The sequence below is a fragment of the Pteropus medius genome, unplaced genomic scaffold (genome assembly GCF_902729225.1).
Source record: "Pteropus medius unplaced genomic scaffold, Ma_sr-lr_union100, whole genome shotgun sequence".
Taxonomy (NCBI): Eukaryota; Metazoa; Chordata; class Mammalia; order Chiroptera; family Pteropodidae; genus Pteropus; species Pteropus medius.
In genome coordinates this window covers 7,246,970-7,262,775 of record NW_024344437.1, presented here as the reverse complement: position 1 = coordinate 7,262,775, position 15,806 = coordinate 7,246,970, and the positions used below count along the sequence as shown (strand labels likewise).

At 41.5% G+C, this 15,806-nt stretch overlaps 1 protein-coding gene across 1 annotated transcript in view; it reads right to left on the bottom strand.

Moving 5' to 3' along the window:
- Positions 1-15,806, bottom strand: part of ATP8A2 (ATPase phospholipid transporting 8A2) — a 236,978-nt gene that overhangs the window by 173,059 nt on the left and 48,113 nt on the right. The window contains exons 10-15 of the mRNA XM_039873056.1: positions 14,588-14,699; positions 9,624-9,789; positions 6,955-7,082; positions 6,080-6,157; positions 3,716-3,804; positions 238-282 (exon numbers count right to left, since the gene is read on the bottom strand). Of these exons, the coding sequence (XP_039728990.1) occupies positions 238-282; positions 3,716-3,804; positions 6,080-6,157; positions 6,955-7,082; positions 9,624-9,789; positions 14,588-14,699 (618 nt within the window). The remainder of the gene's footprint in view (positions 1-237; positions 283-3,715; positions 3,805-6,079; positions 6,158-6,954; positions 7,083-9,623; positions 9,790-14,587; positions 14,700-15,806) is intronic.

Sequence of the window (15,806 nt, the reverse complement as noted above, 5' to 3'; positions counted from 1 at the left end):
GGCGTCATGCTAAGAATTGGGAAATATTGAACCAACAGCTCACTATTTTTTGTTAAAGCCCTGTAGACTCACTGGCCTTAGAAAATCATATTCGTGTTTAAATTTTATGCAGTTTCCTCCCTTGAAATGATAAATATGCAACTTCTATTTACAAAATATTCAGGTGAGAAGTGACAATACAAAATTGTTCCACAGTCTTTCCCACTAAAGTGTCAAGAAGTGCTAGAATCTACTTACCAGAAATCATCGGAGGATGGCTCTCTTGCCAGTTCTGGGAAATGACTGACAGAGAGAGAAGAAAACAGCGTGGTCACGAAATGGTGATCAAAAGACAGGCGTTCACACATGGAACATTCTCCAGAATAGATCACACAATAGCCCACAAACAAGTCTTAACAAATTTAAGAAGACTGAAATCATATCAAGCATATTTTCTGAGCACGATGATATGAACCTAGAAATCAGTTACAAGAAGAACACCGGAAAATTCACCAATATGTGGAGATTAAACGACACATTACTGAACAACCAACGGCTCAAAAAATAAATCAAAAGAAAAAAATACTGTGAGGCAAAAAAAAAAAAAAAAAAATGGAAATACAACAAACCAAAATTTATAGGATGCAGCAAAAGTAGTTCTGAGAGGGACATCTCAGTGAGAAATGCCTACACATTAAAAGACAAGAAAAATCTCAAATAACCTAACTTTACACACCAAAGAACTAGAAAAAGAAGAATAAATAAAGCCCTAAGTTGGTAGAAGGAAGGAAATAAAGATCAGAGTGGAAATAAATAAAAGAGACTAAAAAGAACAATAGAAAAGATCAATGCAACTGATCTTAGAAAAAGATCAATGAAAAGATCAGAGCCAGTGGTCTGAAAAGACAAAATTGACAAACTTTTAGCTAGACTTACCAAGAAAAAAAGAGAAGAGAGAGAACCCGAAATCAGAAATGAAAGAGAAGACATTACCGCTGATACCAGACATACACAAAGGATCATATGGGACTACTGTGAACAATTCTGCACCAACAAATTAGACAACTTAGAAGAAAGGAACACATTCCTAGAAACACAACCAAGATTGAATCATTAAGAAACAGGTAACCTGAACAGACCCATTACTGGTAAAGAGATTAAATCAGTAATCAAAAAACCTCCCAACAAGCAAAAGTCCAGGACCAGACAGCTTCACTGGTGAATTCTCCCAAACATTCAAAGAAAATTTAACACCAATCCTCCTCAAACTCTTCCAAAAGTAGGAGAATACTTCCAAATTCATTTTATGCAGCCGGCATTACCCTAATACCAAAACCAGACAAGGACATCACAAGAAAGAAAATTACAGGCCAATATCCTTGATGAACACGGATCCTCAACAAAAATTCTCAATAAAATATTCACGAGTCAAATTCACAAATAAAATATTAACAAATCAAATTCAGTAATACATTAAAAGGATCATACACCATGATCAAGTAAAATTTATTCCAGGGATGCAAGAATAGTTCAACATCGGCAAATCAACCAATGGGACACGTCCCATTAACAAAATGAAGGATAAAAATCACATGATCATCTCAATAACTGCAGAAAAAGCATCTGATAAAATTCAACATCCATTTATGATAAAAACTCTCAAGAAAGTGAGTATACAGGGAACATATCTCAACATAATGAAGGCCGTATATGACAAACCCTCAGCTAACATCATACTTGATGGTGAAAAGCGGAAAGCTTTTCTTCTAAGATCAGGAACAAGAAAAGATACCCATTCTCATCTTTTTTTTTTTTTTTTCAGTATAGTACTGGAAGTCCTAGCCAGAGCAATTAGGCAAGAAAAAGAAATAAAAGGCATTGCATACTGAACACGCTAAAGACTTCACCAAAAAACTGTTAGAACTAATAACTAAATTCAGTAAAGTTGCAGAATACAAAATCAAATACAAAAATCTGCAGTTATTTCCATACACTAATAATGAACTATCAGAAAGAGATATTAAGAAAATGTCAGGTTTACAATTTAATCAAAAGGAATAAAATACCTAGAAATACATTTAACCAAGGAGGTGAAAAACCTGTACACTGAAAACTGTAAGACATTAATGAAGGAAACTGAAGAAGACACAAGTAAATTGCAAAATTGTCCATGCTCACAAATAGGAAGAATTTACATTGTTAAAATATTCATATTACCTGAAGCAATCTATGGATTCAATGCAATTCCTATCAAAATTCCAATGGCATTTTTCTCAGAAATAGAACAATCCTAATTTGTATGGAACCACAAAAGAACTGAATTGCTAAAGTAATATTGGGAAAGAATAAAGCTAGTGGCATCATGCTGTCTGATTTCAAACTACATTACAAAGTTGTAGAAATCAAAACAGTGTGTTATTGGCAAAAAACAGAGACATGGATCGATGGAACAGAATAGAGAGAAATAAATCCATGCATACATGATCAATTAGTTGATGACAAAGAAGCCAAGAATATATACAATGGGGAAAAGGACAGTCTCTTCCACAAATGGTGTTGGGAAAACCGGACAGACGGGCAGATGTAAAAGAATGAAACTGGACCCCTATCTTACACCACATAAAAAAAAAAAAACTCAAAATAGGTCACAACTTGAATGTAAGACCTGAAACCATAAAACTCCTAGAAGAAAACATAGGTGGCAAGCTTCTTGATATCGGTCTTGGTGATGATTTTTAGATCTGACAAAAGCAAAAGCAACAAAAGCAAAATTAAATAAATGGGGCTACATCAAACTAAAAAGCTCAGCACAGCGGAAGATAATCAACAAAATGAAAAGGCAGGCTACCGAATGGGAGAAAATGTTTGCAAATCGTATATCTGATAAGGGGTTAATCTCCAAAATATATAAGGAACTCATACAACTCAAAAACAAAACAAAACAAAACAAAATCCAATTTAAAAAATGGGCAGAAGATCTGAATATAGTTCCAAAGAAGACATTACACTGATGATAAAAGGTACATGAAAAGATGCTCAACATCACTAATTATCAGAAAAAAAAATCCAAATCAAAACCATAATGAGATATCATTTCATAAGCTCACAGATGCAGAGAACAGATTGTCAGTTGCCAGAGGCAGGGGGTGGTGAGCAAATTGGGTTAAGAGGTTGAAAAGGTACAAATTTCCAATTGTACGATAAATAAGTCACGATGATATAATGTACAGCATGTAACTATAGTTATATAACACAGTATTGCATATTTGAAAGCTGCTAAGAGAGTGAACCTTAAAAGTTCCATCACAAGAAAAAATAAGTTTTGTAACTATGTATGGTGACGGATATTAACTAGGCTTATTGTGGTGATCATTTGACAATATATACAGGCATCGAATCATTATATTCTGTACTTGAAGCTAATATAACGTTACATGTCAATTATCCCTCATTAAACAGAAAAGAACAGGCATTCAGATCAAAACATGAGTAAAAAATTTGTAATTATTTGATTAGAAACATAAATTTATAGATTTCCTGAGATTTCCCACTAGGTTTTAACTGTTCAAAGTTGGGACCCGTTAAATTTTAAACACATCCAACAGTCATTACACATCTAAATCCCTTATAAATATCCTTTAAGTATATCAGAAAGTATTTGGTTAAGGAGCTAAAAATAAATCGTTTCATTGGAAGAACACAAATCAAATTTTCAATAATGGATAAACACACTCACCCGTAGGTTACTCCAGCAATGCTACACTTCTTGAAGTTCATGATATTGCATGTAAGAGTTCCAGTTTTGTCAGAAAAGAGATATTTTACCTAAATCAAAAAACAGAAGAAACATCTGCCCAAAATGTAATAAGATGCAAAGACCAATAAGTGACATCTTTCCTTCTATGCTTTTCAAAATCTGAACAAATTTTAGAAGTTAAATTTCCTTCAATCAAGCCAAATATATTTTATAATCACATATCTTGTATTAATAATTATAATTATGTATGATTATAAAATTAATATATTTAATGCTCAGACCACTCAAAAACCTTTTTCGGGAACCAATTCGAGAGTCCAATTGTGTGGAAATGCACAAGGAAGCCTGAGTAACAGCCCCGGAGACACTGTGTAAAGACGATACGCCTAAGCACTCAGTTCTGCCGCAAAGCATCTCGAAGACACACATCACTCTTCAGGTGTTCCCGTGACCTCTACAGTATTGTTCTAACGTCTAACGTGTCAGGGCAACAAGCCCAGACTTTGGCAACTTGGAAGTATTTTTCACACTCCGTCGCCTTGCTGGATTCAGAAGGCATATCCTGCAATGGCACAGAACAAACACCAAGCTTCTCAATCACCGTCACAAATGAAGGCCACGCGAAGGCAGCGTGGAACCGCCACAGATTAAATAACTTTCCAAGAGACAACATTTTAGAGATGGAATACAGTAAGTTCTCTCCATCTACAGAGGTAAAAAGAGAAATTTCTGGACGAAGGCAACAGGCCAACCATTCTGACGTGATTAAGCGTGTGCAGAAGTGATGACTCCCATAGGCACGTGTGCTGTGTGGATTCTGCTCTCGCAGGCGGATAATGTGATACAGAAAGAGGGGGAAAGAAACTCGGAGGGGACAGTTCGTTTCAGGCTCTGGGCTCCAGGCATGTGGGCTCTGGAAAAGTCACCTCACCCTTTTTGGCTTCAATTTCCACAGCTGCGAAATAACGGGTTTGGCCAGGAGACGTGTAACATCATTCCGTGTGTGACATTCTGGGAAATTATGTCACAGAACAGTGACGGGGTGCGGTTAAGAGAATCGTCTCCAGTAAAATTCCAGTTTCTCGGTGGTTCTCTAAAGAGGGGTCATGACTGTGGCCAGATGCTAGATGTATTCCAGGGGTCCCAAAGGGAAGCCATGCTTTACTGCTTCAGAGAAGACGGGTTAATGAAGAACATGAATTGTTTACTCCGTGCTTTTTTCCTAATGATACAATACGAGCAAATACACTGCAAATTATTTTTGAAGCACTCAACAGGTCTCTAAGTAAAAAAGGATCTTTTTCAAAAAAGATGATTAACGCTCCTAAAAAAGTCAATATTACACAGAAATATAAAATCAGTACACTAGGGGTAATTAATACTTTAACTATAAATAAGTTTTTATATAGCTATATGTGCAGTAAGTCTAAAGGTATAAAAATTCAGTAGAATCGGCCTTCTAATAAGCAGTGTTTCTTTCTGCCTCTTTTTTTTTAACAATTAAAAGATTAAATCAAAATATTAAAAAATGAAAATTTTATGATAAAGAATTATTAAGATTTGCTATCACTCTGCCTATTGAATCTTAACTCCCAGTTCAAAACTACTTCCCCACGCAAACTTTCCCCATATGCCCAACGAGGATGAGTGATTTCGTCTTGGGGGCTTCTTGAGCATTTTAAATCCTTTGGGGTTTTGGGTCCAGTACACTAGCACCTAAGAACAATGACATACTGACGACTGTGCAGAAGAGCCAAGGACCTCATTTCGGGCACCTCCGCCCCCTTGAATGGGCTCAAAAGTCTCAAGAGGTAAACAGACAATGCATCATTATCATGTCTCTTATTTCCCTGGATTTATATATGGAGAGACTGCTATGGGGACATAGAAAAGAGATAAATGAACTTTATCTGGAAAACTGGAAAGGCGTTCAAAGAGGAGGTGAATTTAGTCTGATATATATACACGGCATCCACTTCATAGGGTATTTGGGAGCTTTAAATAAGATGCATAAAATGAAATTATAACTTTTAATTGCAATGCATTCAAAAGAGGTTATTCCTTGCAATAATTTCAACATAAGACAAAAACAATGCAAAGCACAACTCAGTAAAGGCAATTAGGGTTTGGGGGTGATGGTGGATAGTTCTCTGGAACATTTCAGAAACAAAATCTGGAACGTGTAAGAGATCTGATGGACACATGTCCTTCATATTATCCCCCAAATGTTTTGTAGGGTTGTACACTATCTGAGTGTCTTAACCATTGTTTGAAGTTGTTGCAGGAGATAAGATCCATTCATGCTCACGTCACAGTCACCAAAGTCCCCACAGAGGCTCTCACCTGACCAAGCTCTTCATTCAGGTTTGATGTCCTGGCCATTGCAGGAGTATCATTTCCAAGATAATACATATCCGTGTCCTGAGAGCGAAAAGAGGGGGCACTTCAGAAAATATATACTTTAATCCTTCATTTAGATTAAAAACAGACAATAGAAATGCTAAGTTTTAATTTTACGGTGCAATTACAGTGGCAATTAGTATAGAGAAACACCGTGATACAGGGAGAAAATGTGGTATTTATATGGAGAAGATTTGGTTTCAGGAGGATCATTTCATGACCTAACTCATACTTCTGAGCTCAGCTAATGCCTCATTCACGGGATTGTTAGGAAGATCAAGGAAAAATGTCCGTGACAGCACCCAATCCACATATACAGATTCAGTTCCTTGAAAATTCCCCTTCCATGCTTACAGTGGAATCCAAGGGTACTGTCACCATGAACCGTGACACCTCATAAACCGTGACACCTAAGAGACTTTTCCTCAGCACTAATTAGACTTCGAAAGCGTGAATGGCAATTGCAGCCATTTAGCCCCCATTCACCAGAAGACAAGCATCTGTGGAGCATTCGGCCTCCATTTTCTCACTTAATTCTCACGAGAACCCCTTGAACAGGCACGGCCGTCGTCCTCATGTCAAAGACCAGGAAGCTGAGATGTTAGGTAACTCGTCACTGTCACTGGCTCAGGGACACGCTTCCTAGACGCCCCTGGCTGATTCTCTGGCCCTTTACCTCCCATGACCGAATCAGAAATTAACTATATCCTCCCTCTTCTGGGAGCGCGATTCAATGGCTAAGGCTCTGAAAGAGTATTAGAGAACCTGGCGGACGTGTCTGCGGCAGCTCGACCTTTCAACTCCACCGTGATACTCACCCAATTTATGAAAAGGGCTTGGGTGTATTTCACAACCTCAAGAGTAACCAGCAAACTGATGGGAATCAGGTTGTTGTACAGAATGATGAACGTCAGCAAGTTGTACCCAAAATTATCCGAGTTCGTGTCTGTGGAAGAAAACCGGAAAATCTGTAGTTTAGTTGGTCTCCGTTAAGTTTCCTTTATGATTTTTAGAGTTTTTCTAAAAGATGTCCACCAAAAAAAAAAGCCTATTGGCTCGCGTACACATTTAGAGATTCGAGTTAAAATAGTTACTGCGCATCCACGTGGCAACGATCGTGAATACAAAGGCTAGTAATTTCCAATCCCTTCCAATGAAGAGCTGGCTTCTAATGGGAGGCTGTGGGGAGGGGAGCAGGCAGGAGCAAGCACGACCCCCAATGTGACCACGAAGCAGGGTACGGCTATCAAAGAGGGATTCTGAGGGCATTGCAGAAAGCGGGGCAGGAGATTTTTTTTTTTTTAATGGAAGACATTGCCAACTGAAGACCATCTGGAAGAATAGAAGCTCCAGTCCAATTTAGAGGACAGAGAGAAGACGAGTAACAGAAAGGATGCGGAAAAGAGAACGGGTACTGGAAGTGATCATAAGGAATATCTACAACCTCGTTAAGGTATGAGTACTGACTAACACTCCCGAGAATTGGTAAAATGGCGAGGGGTGGGGAGTGTGAACAGGGGAGGGAGGCAGGTGAGAAGCCTGGAGCCTATTTATGGAAGATAAGAGAAGGGACGTCTTGATGCAACAAGACCCCTAAAGATGGAACGAGACCCCTGAGGGATGGAATCCAAAGCAGCGTCAGGGTCAGGCCGGAGAGGAGGAAGGACCAGGAGAGGGAAAAGAGGTGCCAGTCCTTTGGGCATCAAAAGGGGAAAGCTCTTTGCACTCAGGTCCAAGCTCCGAGAGTGACAACGCTAAGTGTTTTTTGTTTTTGTTTTTGTTTTTTTTTTTTTGATTAAATTAGTTCTTTATGTTTACAACCCATAAGCCAGAGAGCCTATTGAGCAAAATTTCATGAAGGCGTCAAGGACACAGGGCTTCTTAAAATATTCCTCCCCTTCTCTCCATATTTTTACTCCACAAGCTAGACTAGATAATATATACTCTAAAAATAAAAAAGAATTCCCAATGCAGAGCTCTGTAAAGAATTTCTAGTAATTCAACTGTTCCAACTTCAGTTATCACTGAGAATGAATTCGATTCATTATGAAAAGGGGAAAGCATCAAGGAAACGGGTAGGGCAGGGCAAAGTCAGATTTCTCAGGCCAGCTGGATGGCTCGCATGCCCTCCACTCAGCTTCAAGCCCCAGTCACGTCACATGACTTGAGTTTCAAATGTTCTCAGGGTATGGGTGGTCGCAAGTTCTGTCCCCACAGAACAACAGCCAGGAGGGGAAAAGCAGCTCTACAGCTTGAGGTCCTGATCCAGCTTCATGCTAAAGGGCTCCAGCCTCTCGCCCTCTGGCAGCGTGCTGTTGAGCCTCTCCATCAGGAGCACAGTCTAGTCTATGCCCCAGTGTCCCACAGAGCTCCTGGGCATCCCCTACGGCTACCTCTGACCAGCCTGACTCAGCTGCCACCACTGAGAAGGCCAAGAAGATAAAGAACCTAAAAAGGAAGCTTCGGCAGGTGGAAGAGCTGCAGCAGCGGACCCAGGCTGGGGAAATCAGCCAGCCTAGCAAAGAGCAGCTGGAGAAGCTAGCAAGGAGGAGACACTGGCGGAGGAGCTAGAGGACTTGGAGCTAGGCCTGTGAAGCCTTTGGGGAATAGGAGAATGGACTGCAGAACAAACCGTGGGGCTCTCTGGGATCCTGGTGAATGTGGGCAGCGGCCGTCAGGAGGGCTCTCCCCCCATACCGGCCCGCTTCCACCTCTCATGGCCCAACTCTGTCCTGCAGACCCTAACCTCTCCCTCATTCCTTATTTTTTCTTCTGAAGTGCTATTTTTTGGACTTTTCCCTGCTCCCATTCCCGGTGTTCAAAGATCTCAGTGACTACCCCAGGTTCCTTTGCTGCTGATCCGGGCGTCTTGTTCAAAGGAAAATTGGGAGGGTGGGAATCTTTTGGAGAACTGAGGTTGAGGGTAGGGGGAGTACGCCCAAGTCTTGAAGTCTTGGTTCTTGTTCAGTGTTTATGGGTTATCTCCCCCGCCCCCCATCCGTGACTTTTTTTTTTTTAAGAACAGAATAAACAAGTGGACAAATAAAAAAAAATGTGTCTGTGGCGGAGGATGGCGGACAGACATTTCGTTGACTTTCTGGATCTGCTCCGCGTATTTGGCGTATCTTTTCTGGCGTTCTTGCCTGAAGCTAAAGAGTGTTTCTACTGATAGATCCATGTCTTTGATTCATTTAACCAAAGCATTCTGATTAAAAGCAACAGCCTCTGTACGCTGATGAAGGTGTTCCTGATATCGGAGGCAGAGCTGCAACACCTGCTGAGAATCTAGTTTCTCCAATGTGGTATCCCAATATCTCCATCCTTGCTTCCTCACGACTCCTAATCTTTCACTTCTCCTTGAAAGGCTTGGAGAGTACAAAGTAGCCAACGGACGGACAAGGATGGCCGCCACACATAAGAAGTGCTTGGAAGGCTTTTTCAAAAACGTTTTGGCCCACGTGCACAAGCAACCTACTCCAGCACTTACCCATCTTATTGATGTACCAGTTCTTTCCACCTTGAGACTGGTTCCAGTACAGGGCCCCCGCTGAGCTCACCAAGGCCATGACCAAGAGGATGCCAAACAGCACCAGGATCTGCAAGTTCGTCACTTTCTCAACGTTCGACCTCTTGAGAGGTGCTTTGGTAGAATTCTGTGCAACAACATTTAAAATCAGTGAGGGTCACAGAACAGACTTGGGGGCAAGGAGTGGGGAGAAAAGGAGATAAGTTACCTAAACTTAACAGATGAAAAGTAAAAGACTATATATATATTTTTGCCAAATAACCAATGACATTAAAAAGTGTACTCCATTCTTGATTCAACAACTAGTTTTAAATAGAGATGACAGAAGACACGCTCTACCATTTTTTTTAAAGAACACAGTTCAACTCTACATGAGTCGACCTGTACTTATGATTACGTTTTAGCATAAAATTAGCTACTTTCATTCTCTTAGAACAAAACATAGTCTAAATTATTTAAGTCTAATTTAAAAGACATCAGAATGTCGCTAATTTAAAAGAAACTTAAAGATTCTATATCATAAAAATCTAGAGAGAGACTTCAAAGTAATAACATAGCTCATCAATTAATATACAAAGAGATTTCTGGAAGTACTCATTTTCCCTACAACAGCTTCCAATTTAATTGAGGGGGGAAAAAAAGAGACGTACACAAACACATACACATCTATCATGCAAACTGGAACATTAACATGTGTCAAAATAAATAGCTAGACAAGGAATTCGTTTGCGAAACCGGACGTAAAACAAGCGGGAAGAGTCGGGGACGCTCGGGTGGCCAGTGGAAACCTGAAGGGACTCCCAAACCACAAACCGGATGCAAACGGGAAGGCGGACGAAAGCAGAGAGGCAGCCTAGCCGGCTGCGTCTGTCACTGCTGCTGGGGAAGCCAGCCCTGCTCCAACAGAGGCCAGCATTTAGAAGCGAGTTCAGAAAGACTCGTTAAAGCCAGATTCAAGGATTGCCACCGCATCCCAGGCGGAACACTGGGGACACTATCTTCTCTGCAGTGGCAAAGCCAACAGAACTGTTTGCACTAGACAGGCATGTACCTGAAGTCATTTCATTAAAAATGTTCTGAAGATGGTACTGGTGGGTGGAACAAGGTCCCCCTCCCCCAGTGATGTCCCTACCCTAATACCTGGGCCCTGTAAATATGTTCCTTTACATGGCAAAAGGGACTTTGCAGGTGTGATTAAATTAAGGACCTTGACTTGGAGAGATTACCTTGGATTATCCAAATAGACCCAATTTAATCACATGGGTCCTTAAGAGCAGGAAAAGGAGAGATCCCTCCCCAGTTACAGTCACGGGGCGATGGGAATGACCGCTGTGACTACAGAAGGATGGCCAAAGAGATGCACGCCGCCGCCTCTGAAGACGGGGGACGGGGGTTGTGAGCCAAGATCCGGGCAGCCTCTGGAGGGCTGGGAGAGGCAAGGCACAGGTTCTCCTCTAGAGCCTCCTCCAGTGTCCTACAGAAAGGGACACTGCCCTGCTGGCAGACCTCACCCCTTTATATCCGACTTCCATCAGAACTGTAGCAGACCCACTCCGCGCTGTGTTAGGCCTAACCGTGTGCATTGTCATGGTGACAATCGGCTCTCGGGAGGCGAGCCCAAAGCTTGGGGCTTCCGGCTCTGCCCTTTTGTGCCCATCCGCTGACCATTTCAACTTAACAATGATGAGCTTGTAACGGCAAGTTCTGACCAGCATTGTAAGTTCTCTTAAATTCTCAGGAAGCACTGCTACTTCTGAGTAATGGAGTCCCTAATAGAAACAGGCCAAAATGTCAGATTCTGTGAAAGCTTATATCTGCCCTGAACTTTACACACTTCATTTCCTCTTCAGAAAGCCGTCAGTGGAATACTAGTTAGGCAAACGGACGCGGGAGCCAGACTGCCAAGGTGTGAATCCCAGCGCTCTCTCTCTTACTGGCTGTGAACCTTTGGTGACTTACTCAGACCCTCTGGGCCTCAGTGTCCTCGTCTAAAGCATGGAAATAACAGTATCTTCCTCACAGAGCCATTGTGGGGGAATAAATGAGTTTGCGCTTGGAAGGGGACATGGACACTAAGTATTCGCTGTCATTACTGTGATCATCTCTCTCTTTCCCATTAAATCAACCAGCAGAAAGGATAGACATTGAAATATTTCTACATGTAACTGCACTGACCATAAAGCGAGGGAACCGTGAAGAGTAGGAGGCACTGAGGTGAGAGTTTGAAAAACAAAGCAGAGAAGGCCTAAGGCGATCGTGTTTCCTTTCTGTGGTCGAAATGCACAAGTTCGGATGAAAAACGTTATTTCACAAACGGGATGGCTTCCGGCTCTGTGTGTTATTCCTTTTGAAAGCTCGTTTTTTGGACTTGTTGTTTCAGCCCCAAAGGCACAGCGAGTCTAGCACAGATGTTTCTGGGGCCACCCATTATTCTGTACTCGAAGAGTCAACGTGTAATAACCTTTGCAAAGAGCTCAGTCACGTCCAGGTGCAAGGAGAAATGCCCATCACACTCATGGATATCAACTCCATGAGGCGACTTAATGTATGCCTTGCTCACTAAGGGATGATGGGATCATTTTAAGTGCAACTTAGTTATCTCTCACACCTCAGCCACAAAGCCATATGATCCAAGTATGATCTAGAGATGCAGGATCACACCCCAAGAAGACAACCAGCGCCCCAGGAAATCGTGGAGAGTGGTTAAGTTTGAAATACACATAATCTGAAAACTAGTCCTGGGGCCCTGCCCAAAGCGGAGCTAGATCTTTGTGATCTCTGCATCACTTCATAAAAAAACGGAAGCGATCAGTGCTTGGCGGAGCTCCAGAAGTGTCAGACAGTGGGCAGGGCCCTGGGCTTGGGAAGGCGGAAAGCACCTACCAGGTAGCAGAGCGCTCACATACTCATCAAGATAAAGTCTTCGCGTACAGAATTCTCAGAACCGACGAACTTAAAGCTTTCTCCTCCGCGCCTGTGAATGGGCCAGGACCTCGTGGGAAGAGGGACCGGGCGCATCTCAGATACGCTGAGTGATCTTCATCCGTCCAAGAACCGCCTCTCAGCATTTGCCAACTACTCAGGTTTTTTAGCTGCCGCGGGTCCCCTCCCACACGCATACTCTCTGTAACCATTCCAACACACCAGGCTGGCGGGGGTGGCCCTACCACTCTGAGACCAACGCCTCTGTCCTCGCCCTCCTTGGGAAGCTGCTCCCCTGCCTCGTGCCTTGCCCAGCGAGGATGCTCCTTCCTGAAGCCCCCTCAAGCAGGAGACTCGCTCGGAATCTGAAGACAATACTACCGAGTGCGTATAGGGGACCCAGTAATACTTTCGACCTTTTATTCCTCCAATGCCAGGTTAAAAAACCTACTTGTAAAACTCATGCCATGTGGCTACACAATATTCTGTCTCTTTCCTCAGCAAGTCTGACTTCTCAGGCACTCCCCCTCGTTCCCCGAAGGCTTGAGCAGTCGGGCTATGGTACCTGTCTCTAGCCCGGCCTTGCCATTAACCAATCTTCAAAACCACAGCAGCAACCTCATCGAATGCCTTAGTCTCTCAGTCCTTAATGCTCAACATCAAACAGCTTCTAATGGCTCGACCTTCAGCTTCCTGCTCCCATGTCCCTTCACCCCAGAAACCCAAAGACAAGCACCCTACACACTGAGAAGCTGTCACTCAGCAACTTCAACAATCTTCTTCACCTTCGGTAAGTCTCCCGACCCTTCTAACCCGCCCCACCTCCCTCCTCTGTCTCCACTACATGCCCCAGCTGGTGTGGAAACTGGGGTCTATCACCGCACCTGTCCTGGTAGGTTTTTAACTCTCTCCTCCTACATCATTTGACCTTGAAGAGTGGATCAACATAAGAGCCTCCCTTCTCCAAGCCCACATCTAAAACGTGCTTCTTAACATCATTCCTAGTAACTAGCCAGTCAATAGCCTAAACCTGGCTTGGTTGACCCTTCTGTATGCACCCCAAAACATTGTCATAATAGGGACCTTGTCCCTATTACTCTGTAGTCTGTGGGGCTCCCAGAGCATAAGATCAGGCCTTTTACTATTGTCTCCATACGGCTGGGCACAAGATTTGGTGCACGGGGGTCACTAAACATTTTTAAATTAGGAAATATAGTTAAATATGTAATTTTGAAATCATATAAAAGGAAGACAAGCTGAAAAGCCAGTTCTCATTAATAGCGACCATTAGTAAAATGAGATGCCAAGTGATACCAAAGAACTATAAGAAATGACACACAGAGATATTGATTTCTGCGGAATTTGAAAGTTATCTGGCAAAATATGTCATAATATAGATGTCAGCTGCAAATTTGCAACTAATAATTTAAAACACATTAACAAAGAGAAAGAGCAAAATCATTTTAACTTATTTTTTTTTTTTTGGTGAATGAAGAATAAACATCAGTTAAAACTCACTGATTTTACATTGTCTGAAATTCAGTTAAATAAGACAATTTAATGTAAAACCCTGATTAATGTGATGAGGAGCAGAAGTGGCAAGAGAGGAAGGAAGGAAGGAAAGAAAAAGAAAAAAAGAGAGAGAAAAAGAAAAGAAAGAAAGAAAGAAAGAAAGAAAGAAAGAAAGAAAGAAAGAAAGAAAGAAAGAAAGAAACGAACAAGTTCCTGCTTATGTCCAAAAGATAAAATAAGTCAGACTAACTGTCCCCCGAAAATCCGGGAAACAAAGACCATTGATATTTCAAGTAAGAGGTAACACATATCTGATACAAGGACAGAATTCCAGGAGATACTACCTAAAGAACCAAAATAAATTTAGGTTCACAGACAAATCTGAGTTCCCTAAATGCGACGTCTGCATTTCTACTCTATGCAATAAAAACAGAAAGAAAAAAAAAAAACGACTAGAACCAGCATTGTTTTTCAGCATAGAAACGTTTTACCTGCATGAGTTTGGTGTCGTGTCCAGTATAAACAACTATGCCAAAGACCCACTGAGTATTTCTAAGCTGTGTACCTCTTAATAAGATCTGGTCAGGCCCAAGGGGAACCGAGCTAAAAATAAGAAACAACATTTATATTTAATCATAGTCTGACAAATGAGCATGAGCTTCCCCCTTAAACATAAACCCACAACAAGTCGAATGTTTCCTTTAGTCACATTTGAACTTTTACACTGAAAAACGGGAGGCAATAAAGGTTACCACTGGCTTAATCCAAAAAAAAAAAAAAAAGCGCAAAACAAGTTTGTCTTATCCATTCATCACTACAGGAAAAAAATTGTTTTTCCTATAAAATGACAGTGGGAATTTTGTCTCTCATAACTCTGTTATGAAGCTCAATACTCAGAAAGAAAATTGCTAAAATAACCAGAAATTTACTCAATTGGGAAACCTAGTTTATTTTATAGTCTATGGTAATGGGGGAGGGGGGTGGCGGGGAGGAAGCAATAAAGCTGTCATATCAAATTTGTCAAGGATGACTTAACGGTTGGATAAAAAGCTGAGTAATAATGTAGAAATTCAAAATGGGAGCCTACGGAACGGCTCTGCACACCCACTAGAAACCAAGATGCAGTCAGTCACAGGTGTCATCATGGTTATCTAGGGGTAGATTCCTATGATCAAGTCCTTCCCTTTGGGTCTGTTCAAAATATAAAGGCGGGAAGCACTGGGAAGAAGCGTGCAGACTAAAGATGGGCCCAAGGTAGAAACTGCATCCCAACATAACGACAAGGAGTGATTCTCCAACGATAAAACAATGCCAAGAGGACAAAGACAACAGAATATAGACAACAGGGTGCTGAATATTCCAAAAAAAAATAATAATTGTTGTTGGTTCCTTTCATTCAACTTTCTAGAATCGAATACTACTTAAAAGAATGTTAGCAAAAAAAAAAAAAAATGCTTCTCTAATAAACATATTAGCTTTTATACACCTCAGACACCTCTCTTCTGCTTTTTCTGGACAATTTTTACGCAGTCAAAGCCATCTCTCCTCCCTGGCAGGTAATATATACAGAAAGAACAGGCCAGGGCTGTGAACCTTTTTCAAGGCCCTCTGGCTGTTTTTCTTCACAAAAATCTATTCTTTCCTTAAATTGAAGGGAAAGTTAAAACTGACTGAAATCTTGTTTCAGGAAAAGCTCAGTCTGCTATCTGA